This window comes from Elephas maximus, chromosome 20 (assembly GCF_024166365.1).
Source record: "Elephas maximus indicus isolate mEleMax1 chromosome 20, mEleMax1 primary haplotype, whole genome shotgun sequence".
Classification (NCBI taxonomy): Eukaryota; Metazoa; Chordata; class Mammalia; order Proboscidea; family Elephantidae; genus Elephas; species Elephas maximus.
Genome location: NC_064838.1, coordinates 34,528,783 through 34,542,660, shown reverse-complemented (window position 1 = coordinate 34,542,660; position 13,878 = coordinate 34,528,783). Strand labels below are relative to the sequence as shown.

At 46.1% G+C, this 13,878-nt stretch overlaps 1 protein-coding gene across 1 annotated transcript in view; it reads left to right on the top strand.

Annotated features, from left to right (window-relative positions):
• Positions 1 to 3,180: 3,180 nt before the first annotated feature.
• LHFPL4 (LHFPL tetraspan subfamily member 4) overlaps positions 3,181 to 13,878 on the top strand; it is a 32,331-nt gene continuing 21,633 nt past the window's right edge. Inside the window, exons 1-2 of the mRNA XM_049862629.1 lie at positions 3,181 to 3,196; positions 4,119 to 4,603. Of these exons, the coding sequence (XP_049718586.1) occupies positions 4,198 to 4,603 (406 nt within the window). The 5' untranslated portion in view covers positions 3,181 to 3,196; positions 4,119 to 4,197. The remainder of the gene's footprint in view (positions 3,197 to 4,118; positions 4,604 to 13,878) is intronic.

The following is a 13,878-nucleotide window of genomic DNA, read 5'->3' as shown; positions in this document are numbered from 1 at the left end:
AGCTCAACAGGATAGAGAGAAAAAAAAAAAAAGCAGTAATTTGGAGTACGGAGTGAAGATGGAGCTTCTGGCTCCAGTCACTTGTTATGTTCAGAACACTATCTGTCTTAGTCACCTAGTGCTGCTATAACAGAAATACAAGTGGATGGCTTTAACAAAGGGAAATTTATTTCTTCACAGTAAAGTAGTCGAAAAGTTCAAATTCAGGGCATCAGCTCCAGGGGAAGTCTTTCTCTCTCTGTCAGCCTTCTCATCACTCTTCCCTCAGACTAGGAGGTTCTCCATGCAGGGACCCCGGGTCCAAAGGATGGATTCTGCTCCTGGCACTGCTTTCTTGGTGGTATGATGTCCCCAACTCTCTGCTTGCTTCCCTTTCCATTTATCTCTTGTAAGATAAAAGGTGATGCAGGCCATAACCCAGGGAAACTCCCTTTACATTGGGTCATGGATGTGACCTTAGTAAGTTGTTACAAACCCACTCTAATCCTCTTTAACATAAAATTACAATCACAAAATAGAGGACAACTACACAATACTGGGAATCATGCCCCAGCCAAATTGCTACACACATTTTTTGGGGACTATAATTCAATCCCTGATGGTATCCATACCAGCAACCTCTTCAGAAAGAGACTTTGAGAAGTTCTTTGAGGATGACCACTTTCCAGCTCCCTCCTCCTAGAACATTCTATCTCCCCACACAGCTGTGAGCTCCACATCTGTTTTACCCACCATCATAGTTTAAGTGCCTAGCAGAGTGCCTGGCACATTGCAGGAGCTTAACACGTATTTATTAAATGGATGAATAAATTAATGAATCAGGCTGATCAATCTGATTGACAGGACTGATCCATCTGTTTGGATAAGTTAGTCTGCTTCTTTGGCCTCTGTTCCCCATCTGCAAAGTGGGCGAAGGTATAGAATGAGACTGTCTTCACAGTCTCTTCCAGCTCATGATTTCAGGATCATAGAACTTTTGGGGATGGCCAGAAAGCTTTCTCCAAGGAACCAGTGGAAGAAGAAACAAAATTTATTGAGCAATTGTCATGTGGTTCTTGGGTTCCCCAATTGTGGGATTTCATGGGCCCACAATTTTATTTTAAATTTGAGATTGGTATAAGACTTTTTTGCTTTTGTCAAATGAGAACATTTTTTTAAACCTGCCATTAATGATCACTGCTGTCATGGATTGAATTATGTCCCCCAAAATATGTGTCAACTTGGTTAGGTCATGATTGCTAGTATTGAGTGGTTTCCTTCATTTTGTGATATGATATAATTATCCTCCATTTTGTGATGTGTTGTAAATCTTAAACTCTATATGTTAATGAGGCAGGATTAGTGTGGAGTGTATCTTGAGTAACTGCATTACATGAGCGTGTGACTCAAGTCACACCCTTACTTGGGTCACACCTTGTATCTTACAAGAGGTGAAAAGAGAAAGAAGCGAGCAGAGAGGAGGGACCTCATTACCAACAAGAAAGAAGAGCTGGGGGCAGAGCTCATTCTTTGAACCCATGGCCCCTGTGCTGAGAACCTACTAGACCCAGGGGAAGATTGATGCCAAGATACATGGAGATTACCAAGGAATGTTGGCCCCCGGATGTTGAAAGGAGACAAGGACCTTTCCCCCAGACCAGACACAGAGGGAAAGCCTTCCCCTCGAGCTGGCACCCCGAAATTGGACTTCTAGCCTTCTAAACTGTGAGATAATGTATTTTTGTTTGTTAAAGCCAACCACTTGTGGTATTTCTGTTATACCGCACTAGATAACTAAGACAACTACCAATTTTCCAAAGAAAGGGATTTTTACATGAAGAAAGCAGGAAGTACATAATCTTAGAAATAAAGAACAGTCTTCCTGCATACCGCCCCCCCCCCAAAAAAAAAGACTTCTGGTAACCTTATACAATTATTTTTGTTGCAGATACATGTAAATAAATGTCAGGCTGATTCCTGTGTGGGGTTCAGTATTTGGGACCTACAGTGGCTCTTTGAGAGAAAAGACCTGGCGATCTGTTCCAGTAAAGATAACAGCCTATAGGTCTACTCTGCCGTGTAGGGTTGCTTTGCATTGGAATAGACTCAACGGTACACAACAACAACATCGATTATTTTTCACCTCCCTACACACATAAATAAAGAGCCACTTATACGTGTGTGTTTGGGTTTTGGACGTGCATATATACTTGTGAAATGGGGCTTAATCTACCCATTTTACAGATGGAGAAGCAGAGGTTCAGAGAGGGCAAGAGACAAGTAAGTGGTAGTCAGAGCCTGCCTGAGTTCTATCCCAGATCATCTTGACAGTGAAGCCAAAAAAATCCAGGAAAAGAAATGACCCAAACTGGTTCCCTTGGGGAGCCCCCAGTGTGTGACTGGGCCTAACCATGAGCCTTGACTTTGATGCTTTGTTCTTTAACACAGCTTTATGGTGTGCACATTATGCCAGGCATTGTATTGGGCTCTGGGGATTTACTGCATGGGAAGGAAATCAACACATCCCCAGTCTCCTTCATTCCCACCCACCTGGTACTTATTCTCTGAGTATGTTCCCCAGGCCCTGCTCCTTAGCTGGCAGCAACCAATCCCCAACTCAGCCGTAGGCTGGTAACAGTTTAGGGGGTTCCCTCTCCCAGGGGTGTTGGCAGTTTCCTAGGAGATTCTGGAAACCTTCAACGCCTCCAAGACCCAAAAGACTGGAAGTGTAATGGTGGAACTTCAGGCACTGTTACAGGTTGTAGAGGAGGTAATTTCAAACCCTGTTCAAACCCAGTTCAAATCCTGTCAAATATCACCCCGTCAGCCCCTTCCTCGTTTTCGTATGGTTTGCGGGGACCCACAGCTCCATAGGTCAGGCTGGAACAAGGGGGTCCGCCAAATCAGGGGGCCTGCTGTGGAGGGGTTTTGCTGCTCTGGCTTGGGGACCCCGGGACGGTGTCCGCCCCTCCCCCGGACTGTAGAGCTCGGAGGGCCCCTCCCCCACTCTCAGCTCGCGGCAAGAGCGCGCCTCCGTCGGCCAGGCTGGTGCACGAGAGCGCGCGCCTAGGCGCGGGAGCGCGCCCCGGGAGAACCCGAGCAAGATGGAGGCCGCACGGAGGCCACCGCCTGGGCCCAAGCAGCCGCTGCTGGGAGCGCCAAGCCGCGGCGCCTAAGCAGTGTCAGTCCGGGACTCGCTGCCCCCGACCCGGCCCAGGTTGGTCTCCCCGCACCCCCGTCCCGTGGCTGCAGCCTCCGGTGCGTCTGGCCTGGACGCGGGGCAACCGCCCCCCCACCCCCGGCCCTACCCGGGCCCGGCAGCTCCGGCGTCCCGGGGACAGCCCCTGCCCACCTCCCGCCCCTCGTGGCCCAGGCTGCCCTCCAGCCCTGCTTCCTCGTCCCCTTGGCCTGGAAAGCCCCTCTCCTCAGGCCAACCCGCCAAGCCTAGGCTCCCTCAGGCTACATCCATCCTGGCTTAGAGGAAGGAGCTTCCCCCACCCTGTGTTCAGACCCTGCGGTCCCAGTCCCCAGCTCTCCCCTAGCCTCATCCTAATTCCGCCACTTCGCCCTCTTAAACCCTCATACCAGCCCCCAGTTCCAGTCCTAGCCTCCACATCACCTTCCTAGTCTCCCAGTACCAGCCCTTATACTCCCTTCTTACCCCTTCATAGAAGCGCCCACCCCTCTCTCCATAGCTCCTTTTTAGACACCCAATACCAGACCTGCTTCTACTCCTAATCCCAGCCCCCAATTTCTCTTCCGAGCTCCCTGTATACATCCCCTCTGCTAATCCTCCAATACCGGCTCCCAACCTCCATTCCATTCCCCCATGACCCCTTTCTAACCCCGCAATGCCAGCCCCTAAGCCCCCTCCCCAACTCTTCCATGTCCTCTTTCTAGCCTCTTTCCCATTCCAGCTCTCGTAGCCTCATCCCAGCCCCCCAACTTTCACATGGCCCTTTCCTAGGCCCCCCAGAGGAGATCTTTGCCATTCCTCTCAGACACCGCGCCAACACTCTTATGACCCCCTTCTAGCCCACTTCCCCATCCCAGTCCCCAGCTCCTTCACCCCAGCTCTGCCCCAGGTCCGGCCCTCACGAGTTCCTCGGCTCAGGGCCGCCTCTCGCGTGTGTCCCCAGCTCCCGCCCCGCAGCTTGGCGGTCCGTCCCGGGCCGGCGGCCCCCGCCTCCGCCGCCGCCGGCCCCGCCCCCGGGCACCATGCTGCCCTCGCAGGAGGCCTCCAAGCTCTACCATGAGCACTACATGCGGAACTCGCGGGCCATCGGCGTGCTCTGGGCCATCTTCACCATCTGCTTCGCCATCATCAACGTGGTGGTCTTCATCCAGCCCTACTGGGTAGGCGACAGCGTGAGCACCCCCAAGCCCGGCTACTTCGGCCTCTTCCACTACTGCGTGGGCAGCGGGCTAGCGGGCCGCGAGCTCACTTGCCGCGGCTCTTTCACCGACTTCAGCACCATTCCCTCCGGCGCCTTTAAGGCGGCCGCCTTCTTCGTGCTGCTCTCCATGGTGCTGATCCTCGGCTGCATAACCTGCTTTGCGCTTTTCTTCTTCTGCAACACGGCCACGGTCTACAAGATCTGCGCCTGGATGCAGCTCTTGGCAGGTAGGAGGATGGGTGGGGGCGGGACCCCTAGACAAGGCTCTGGGGACGGGGGCTTCTTCCTGCCAGGTCCCTTTCTTGGAAGAGTCAGAGGTAGGCTCTGCTTCTCTAAGACACTCCCCTCCTTGGCTGACCCTCAGCAAGCAGCCACTGGGAGAGGGGATTCAGTGAGAGGCATATTGAGGCAGGGGACAGAACCTTAGAACTAGGTCTTTGGGTTTGTGTTCCAAGATATGGTTAGACTGCATTTATTAGTGGGTTAGCATTACATTAGCATCTCTGAAGGTCTCTGCTTATTGTGCCATCTTAGGGGAGATATTGGAGTGAGGAGTTACTCTAGGGCTGATCAGTTTCTGCTGTATTGTAAAGAGCATGAGATAGGGAATCAAGAGATCTGACTTTAACCTTTCGCTTGCTGACATTATCAACTTGGGCATCTCACTTCACTTCTCTAAGTCTCAGTTTCCTCATCTTTAAAACAGTTGAAAGGATTCCAAAAGGACAAATAAAAGACTATCTTGTAATCTGTAAAGTGCTGTGATATGACAAGGGAGGAGGAGGATGTCTACAGCATCCAACCAATGTTTAAGATGCAGGTGATGACAGCACCTGGCAACATGGGTCTCTGGAAGGCAGGCCTCCACAGCCCCCTCCCCACTCTCAGTGCAGGAAGTTTTGGTGCCATGCCAAATGGGAGTGAGTCCCTGGGACCCTCTGAAATGTTTGGCTAAGACAGTAATCTTATCCTAAGAACCAGAGAAAGACCTTTTGGGAATGAGAAATGCTGAGGCAGTTTTCCAGGATCCATTAGAGTCTCCCACATACCTTCAATTGAAGACATATTTTGAAGATTCATCAACTTGGACATTTACATAATCGCAGGCAAGGATGAGAGTTGGGCTGGGGAAAGTGGGGCCAGGGGATGACAAGAGTGGAGGAGGAGAACTGGTGAAGGCTAGAAAAAAGTTTGAGGCCTTCTGAGGATGAGAAAGAGGAGGAAAAACATGATATTCATGCAGTAGAGAGGGCTTTTAAAATAAGCACTTCAGGACAGACACTCAACAAGTGTCAGCACCCTCAAAAGAGTCCCCTTGGGGGAGGTGTGATATCACTCACTGATGATTCCACCACTCGAAACATTGTAGAGAATTGTCTTCAGAGCATGGGGTGTATTCTCTTGCACATCTTCACTGATAGAAAACCTCCATCTTTTAAAGGAGGAATGTGATTTTTGGAAATGGCTTGAAGTCAGTCAGGGCCAAATGGAGAATAAGGTGGGTGATCAAATTGAGGAATGTCACTTGTGGTGAAAGCCAAGGTACGATGATAGAGACAGGAAGCTGGTTCGTTCCCCAAGAGAACTTTTACAAATGCAAAGAGGAATTGCTGCCCTATTGGAAAAATTTCCCAAGCTCCCAAAAGGACTACTTTGAAGAGGAAAATGCTTATTCAGATATGGACATTCTAATGGGCTTGTTTCAAATCCATCTCATCCCCCTCAACTTAGATATGGGTCTTTTAGAATCTTTGGAGAGGGTGTGAAAGGAGAATTGTAAGATGTGTGTGTGTGTGTGTGTGTGTGTGTGTGTTGGGGGGGATCTCTCCATATTCCTCAGTGGTACCTGGAGAGGTGGATTTTAGGCATTTCCATTCTATTCTTCTTCCAAAGGTAAATTGAAAGAATATAAACTCATCTAGAACCTCCAATTTCTCAGTTTTAACTTGGAATCTGCAGATGAGATGCTGGCTTCTTGGCCTTCAGATTATCGGTAATCCATGTGGGTTTAATATTGGGGATTTGATGAACTATCCAGCAACCCCGTGTAATCCCAGAATTTCAGCGATCTTAGAGATAATCTCCTTCAAACCCTGCCCTCACTTGCACACACACATTTTAGGAAGAGGAAACTAAGCCTAGAGAAGTGAAGGGATTGCCCAAAGTCATGCAGCCAGTAAGGGTGAAAACTGGGACTAAGCCCTGGCTTTCTTGACTCCTGGCCCAGTGTTCTTTCCCTAGTGTTACTGCCTCAGGGTTTAGCAGGGCAGTTGGTAGAGTTGAGCAGTTTGTTCCATTTTTCTCAGTGGTTGATGAACTCTCTGGGAAAGTAACTGATTCACTTTGCTTAATAAAGTGACACCAGGCCAGAGGACTGGACCGGGAGTCATGGGATGGGGGATTGTGACGGACTCTGCCTGTGACTCACCATGCAGTGGTAAGCAAGTTTTTTTTAGCTTAAATCTCAGTTTTCTTATCTGTATAATGGGTTGATTTAAAGTATCTCAGCCCTGTAGGGCTTCTACAACAACTCTTTCAGTAAGGTAATTCCATTGAGAAAGTGAGACATCAGTATCCTCAGAGGAATTGCAGGGAAGCAAAGGGCCTGGTTTGTGTCGCATGAGAATTAGAATGCTTGTCTTGTGGTTCTTGTTCCAGTGAACTTTAATTCAAGTATTTTAGGGTCTTCTAAATGCAAAGCACTGGTCCACTGGGAAAATGCAAGGAGGTGTTTATCCCTTTGTTTATTACTCAGTTACTCTGTGATCATCCCTATGCTACATGGTACAGTACTGACATACCTGATACCATCTCTGTCCCCAAGGAGCTCAGGTCTATAAAATGCAGCACCTGTTCTCAGGAGCTTACCATCTAGTTGGGTCACTATATTGGTCTGCACCTATCAATGCTGATCCAAGTGACAGAAACCCAACTCAAATTGGCTTAAGTAGATTAAAATAAAATAAAGAGGATAGGGTTTATTGACTCACATAATTTAAAAGCCAAGAGTATTTGGCTTCAGAAATGGATGGATCCAGGTACTCAAATAAAGCCATTAAAAATCTGTCTCTCTCCATTTCTTGGTTCCTCTGTGTTGGCTTCATTTTAAGTCCACTTCTTTCTCTAAGGTGACAGACAAGGCTGCTAGTAGCTGTGAATTTACATTCCCTCAGCCTGTGGAAGAAAAACACCTGTTTCCCTGCGTTCCAGCAAAAGTTCCAAGGCTGATTCTCATTGGTCTAGCTTTGGTCCAGAGTCCACCTCTGAATCAATCATACTGATTTTCTCTAAAACCTGGGTCACATGCCTATCCCTGGAACACATGGAGAAATAGGAGAGAAAAGGTCACCTCCCACAAAAGGAAATCAAGTGTGACCCCTGGAAGAAGGGGGAATGTTAGTGAGACAAGTGCAGACAGAGGCTTCCCTCACAGCCTGAACACTAATGTGTGCTGAGCTTTAAGTGCTGTGGAAACCCAGGGGAATAGATGGGGCTTCTGGCTTAGTTGGGAGCTGAGGCTTGAGCTGGGCAGATTGTTGACAGAGATGGGAGAGCATGGGTGCAAACACAGGTGAGAAAGCCACATCTGGCTTGTGTGTGGCACCCACCTAGGGGAGCAGCAGGAGGAGAGGCCAGGAAGGAGTGATGGACCACAGTGTGCAAGGCTCTGAATGCCAGGTCCAGGGACTTATAATCAGCAGGCAGGTAGAAGCTACTACTACTGTTACTATTATTCAAGAAAAATTGTTAACATTTCTTTACTATGTACTAGAACATATGCTAAGCATTTTACATGCATAATATTATTTAATCCTCCCAATAATCCTGTGCGATAGGTACTTTTATTATTATTTTATAGATGAGAAAACTGAGTCTCAAAGAGGGCAAGTCATTTGTCCAAGGTCACTTACTACTTGTAAATGGTGGAGTTAGGATTTTCACTTGGTCTGACTTAAAAGCCCAAGCTTTTGGTTAGAGGAGGATTAAATGGTGGGCATAGTGACAGGATGTGTTTGCCAGAAGAGTCGAATGATAAATAGAGGGACTGGAAGACCCAGGTGGCTCTTTAAGGAATTAGGAGCCAGCTTTTCTGGGCTTCTCAAGATATCTCTGCTACTCTTTACCTGGTATTTTCCATTTACTGAGCACATACAATGTACCAGGTTCTATGCTAAACATTTTTACATTCATTGTGTCATTTAATCTTTATCTCTTAAAAGATATACAGGTATTATCCCCATTTTGCAAGTGAAGAAACTAAGGCTCAGACAGACCATGTGACCTGCCTAAGGTCACCTAGTTGATAAGTGGTAAAGGAAGAAGAGACAAGTTCATGGTCAAGGAGTGAGACTTGAGCCCAGACCCTTCCTATTTCCACAGAGGGAAGATGATTCTGACCACAGTTCACTCACTACTGAGTGCCTACTATGTGCCAGGCACTGTCCTGGTGCTGAGGGCATAGCAGAAAACAGAGGGTGTGAGGTGGAGTGGGAGCTGGAGGAGACTGGGGTGGAGGTGGCAGCAGGGGGTGTCTGGTGTGGTCCAGAGGCGAGCATCTTCCAGCCTTCGGATGTGTGTCCGTAGTCACCTGGGGTCTCTGGGCTGGGAGCAGCAATCACAAGAGCCTCCCCATCAGTGCAGCTTAGAATTTACATCCACACTCCTCTCCATTTCCTTGGGCTTTGTTTCAGATTTGATTTGGGATTTTATTCATCCAGTAAGTGTTAGTTCTTTGTGGATAACACTGCTTAGCACAGTGGGGGCATTTCTTTCCTCCCTTCTTCTTTTCCTCCTTCCCTCCCTCTCTGTGTTCCCCATTCCTTTCTTTGTCACATCAGTCCTTTACTGAACTCCTCCTATGCATGCCAGGCACTGTGCTAAACCTGGGAATCCTGAGTAAGAATCCTTGTCCCCAGGGAACTCATGGTCTAATGGGAGAGGCAGGAAAGAAAACAGATCATCAGTAGACGACACAAGAAATGACGGAATCATGCACAGGGTACTCTGGGGACATCAAGGGGATTTCTCACCCAGGCAAGGACAGCCAGGGAAGTCTTCAATATTAGAGCTAAGTCTTAAAGGATGAGTAGGAACCCTGGTGGCACAATAGTTAAGCACTCAACTGCTAACCAAAATGTTGGTTGTTCCAACCCACCTAGAAGCTCCAGGGGGAAAAGACCCGGTGATTTGCTCCAGTAAAGATTACAGCCTTAAAACCCGATGGACAATTCTATTCCATCACATGAGGTCACAATGAGTTGAAATCGACTCCATGACACCTAACAACAAAAGGAAGGGAAAGGGCAAACCAGGCAAAAAGAGACAGCATAATCAAAGGCACAGAGGTGAGAAACAGTCTGGTCTGTTTTGGGGACTACAAGCATTTGGGGCAAGGAGAGATAAGAGTTGAGACTGGGGAGGTAGGTAGGACCTGGATTTTGGAGGCCTTTTTTTTTTATAAACCATGTTAAGGGATTTAGACTTTATCCTTAGGAAGAGGGTAGTTGTTGAAAGATTTTATTGTCTTAATTTGTCCAGACTTGTTTACCTTTTCAAAAACTTAATACATGCATGTGATAAAAAATTAATAAGGTAAAAGAGTATAGGGTTACAAATAAACCCCCTTCCCACCCTCAACCTCAGTGTCCCCATTCTCTCCCGAGAGGTAGCCACTATCACCAGTTTCCTGAGTACCTTTCTGAGAAATTCCATAAATATACAAGCAAACATATATACAATATTTTTTACACAAATGACATATTTGTTATCTATTGCTGCATAAGAGCAAATTGCCTCAAAACTTAGTGGCTTAAAGCAATAAATATTTATTGTCTCAGTTTCTGTGGGTCACAGGAATTTGGGAGCAGCTGAGATGGGTGGTTCTGGCTTAGGGTTTCCCCTAAAGTTACAATCAAGAGGTCAGCTGAGGCTGCAGTCATCTGAACTTTTACTGGGGTTGGAGGATCCACTTCTAAGCTCACTCACGTTGCTGTTAGCTGGAGGCCTCCGTTCCTCACCACATAGGTCCCCACAAGGCAGCTTAAGCATCCTCACAACATGGCAGCTGGCTTTTTCTAGAATGAGCATCCAAGAAAGAAAGGAAGAAGCTACACTGCCTTTGATGTCTTAATCTTAGATATCACATACCATCACTTCTTCCACACTCTATTTGTTAGAATCAAGTTACTAAAGCCAACCCACATTCAAGGGGTGGGGAATTTTTTTGAGGAGGAGAAGAGTATAAAAAATTTGAGGACATATTTTAAAATCATCACAAACTAAACATGCTAAACACTTGGTTCTCTGTCTTGCTTTTTTTTTTAAATTCAATAACACATCCCAGAGATTGTTCCATATCAGTCCATAAAGAACCACCTCTTCCTTAAAATCTGCGTAATACACTTTTATATAGGTGTTGTCTTAGTTGGAAACACTGGTGGCGTAGTGGTTAAGTGCTATGGCTGCTAACCAAAAGGTTGGCCGTTGGAATTCACTAGGCACTGCTTGGAAACCCAATGGGGCAATTCTGCTGTCTTACAGGGTCGTATGAGTTGGAATCAACTCGACAGCAATGGGCTGTCTTAGTTTTCTAGTGCTACTATAACAGAAATACCAGAAGTGGATGGGTTAAACAAAGAGAAATCCATTCTCTCATTATTTAGGAGGCTAGAAGTACAAATTCAGGGCACCAGCTCCAGGGGAAGGCTTTCTCTCTCTGTTGGTTCTGGGGGAAAGTCTTTGTTATCAGTCTTCCCCTGGTCTAGGAGCTTCTCAGTGCAGGGTCCAAAGGACATGCTCTACTCCCAGCTCTTTTTTCTTGGTGATAGGAGTTCCCTCTCCTCTCTGCTCCTTTCTCTCTTTTGTATCTCAAAAGAGATTGACTCAAGGTACAACCTAATTCATTAGCTTGTGTCCTGCCTCATTAACATAACTGCCTCTAATCCTACCTCATTAACATTATAGAGATTAGGATTTGCAACACATAGGATAATTATATCAGATCACAAAATGGAGGACAACCACGCAACACTGGGAATCATGGCCTAGCCAAGTCGATACACATTTTAGGGGGACAGAATTCAATCCATAATAGATGTGTCATAATTTATTTAACCACTCCTCCAATAAGAGACATTCAAGTTGCTTACAATATTTTACTGTAAACAGTGCTGCAGTGGATGATTTAATATGTATGTTAAGGATAAGGATGAAATCCCTAGAAGTGGAATTGCTCAGTTTTGATAGATCTAGTCATAGCGTCCTCCACAGAGGTTGTACTAAGTTATACTTCCACCAGCAATGTATGAAGTACTTGTTTCTGCACATCTGTGCCAACTCAGTGTCTTATCAAACATTTTATCTTTGCCAATCTGATAAAGTTCTCTTATAGTAGTAATTTGCCTTTCTGTCATTATGAATGAGGTTGAGCACCTTTTACATTTTTTTCTGTAAATTGTTAGTTCTTATACACTTTTCTATCAAGTAAATGGTATTTTTCCTCATTGATTTGTAAGAACTCTCTGTATATTAAGAAAATCAGCCCTTTGTGATGAATTACAAATATTGTTTCCCAGCTTGTTATCTTCTGACTTTGTCTATGAATTTTTTTTCTGTGGTGAAATTTGTTTTTTTCTTAATATAAGCAAATCACCAATTCCCTCTTTTATGGCTCCTGGGTTTAGGATGATACCTAGAAAGGCTTTGAGGTGTTTTAGGCATGGAGGAAACACAATCCAATCTGGTTGTTGGTGGAGGGAATGTGTTGGAGCTGTCAAAAGGATAATTTTTATTCTGAAAGCCTCTTATTTTTGTCTTTTTCTGTTAATTTCCACTTCATGTTATTCCTCATTACCCACCTTATTTTAATCCCTGAGCAGCTTAATGGCATAATGAGAGCCCGGAATCAGGAGTCTGTGCCTGGCACATAGTAGGTACTTACTAAGTATGTACTGAATGAATGAATGATGATATCTGATTCAAGCCCTAGCTCTACCACCCACTCCTATGGAGACAGCATAGTTTAGTGGTCAGATGACTTGAGTTAGAGTCCTGACTGTGCCAGTTCCAGCCAAGGGTTCTTAGGAAGGTTGCTTAATTCTGAGTCTCAGTTCCCTCACCTATAAAATGGGCATAATAATAGTAACTATCTCACGAGGCTGTTGAAAAATTAATTGTCACACCCACCTCCAGGTAGAGGTTTGGTGGTGGATATTTCTACATACATAATTGTAGGTGCTGCTTATGTATTAATATAGACAATAGAGCACCCGACGGCCACAGTTAGGACAACTTCTTAGATATAACCAAATACCTCGAGGGATGAAGCACCTAGGCGTGAAGGCCAAGGACCGTAGAGACTCCTGGGACATCTGTGTCAATTGGCACAACATAGTTCACAAAGACAATGTTCTGCATCCTACTATGGTGAGTAGCATGTGGGGTCTTAAGAACTTCCAAGTGATGATCTAAGATACAAGTATTGGTTTCTTACTGTCCAGAGCAAAGGAGAGTGAAGAAAACCAAATATTCGAGAGAGCTATTAGTCCAAAGGATTAATGGGCCACATGAACCACAGCCTAGATGACCCCAAGACCAGAAGAATTAGATGGTGCCTGGCTACCACTACTGACTGCTCTGACTGGAATCACAACAGAGGGCCCCAGACAGAGCGGGAGAAAAAATGTAAAACAAAAAATCAAATTCACAAAGAAGACCAGACTTACTGGTCTGACAGAGACTGGAGGAACCCCTGAGACTCTGACCCTAAGACACCCTTCTGAACTGGAACTGAAGCCATTTCCCGAGACCACCTTTGTGGTCAAATCATAGTCAGGCCCATAAAGTAAACAATAACGCCTGAGAAGAACATGCTCCTTAGAACAATCAATTATACGAGATCAAAAGGGCAACTTTTGGCCAAAAGCAAAGATGAGAAGGCAAGAAGGGGCAGAAAATCAGGATGAAAGGAAATGGGAAACCTAGGATGGAAATGAGTGTGCTGACACGCTGTAATGTCACAGAACACTGTCGAATTTGCTCTGTAAACTTTCACCTAATGCGTAATATATTTTTTTTTCTAAAAAAGGAAGATTAACTGTGCATATATGTGTAGACACTGTCACAAAGTAAACCTTCAATAAACTTTAGTGATTGCTGTTAGTTGCTCTGTGGCCTGGGTGAAATTCACTTTGGCTCCAACATTCCATGGTCTGTGCTAGAACAAGGGAGGAAAGGTGGAAAGAGTTGAGAGTTGAGCTTGGAAAAGTAGGTAGGGCTGCTTATGGAGATCCTTGAAAGTTGGGTCTTGGAGTCTGGGTGATGAGCAGCCACTTTTAGGCATGGGAGTGACCAGGTCCCGATGTGGATTTAGAAAGATGACTCAGGTGGCTGCTGTGAAGAATAGGCCTGGCAGATGTCTGATGGGAGTCAGGGGGTCCAGGGAGGAGGTTTTGGATGTGGTCCTTCACCTGGACCACATCCAAAACGATGAGGCTGAGGGAGG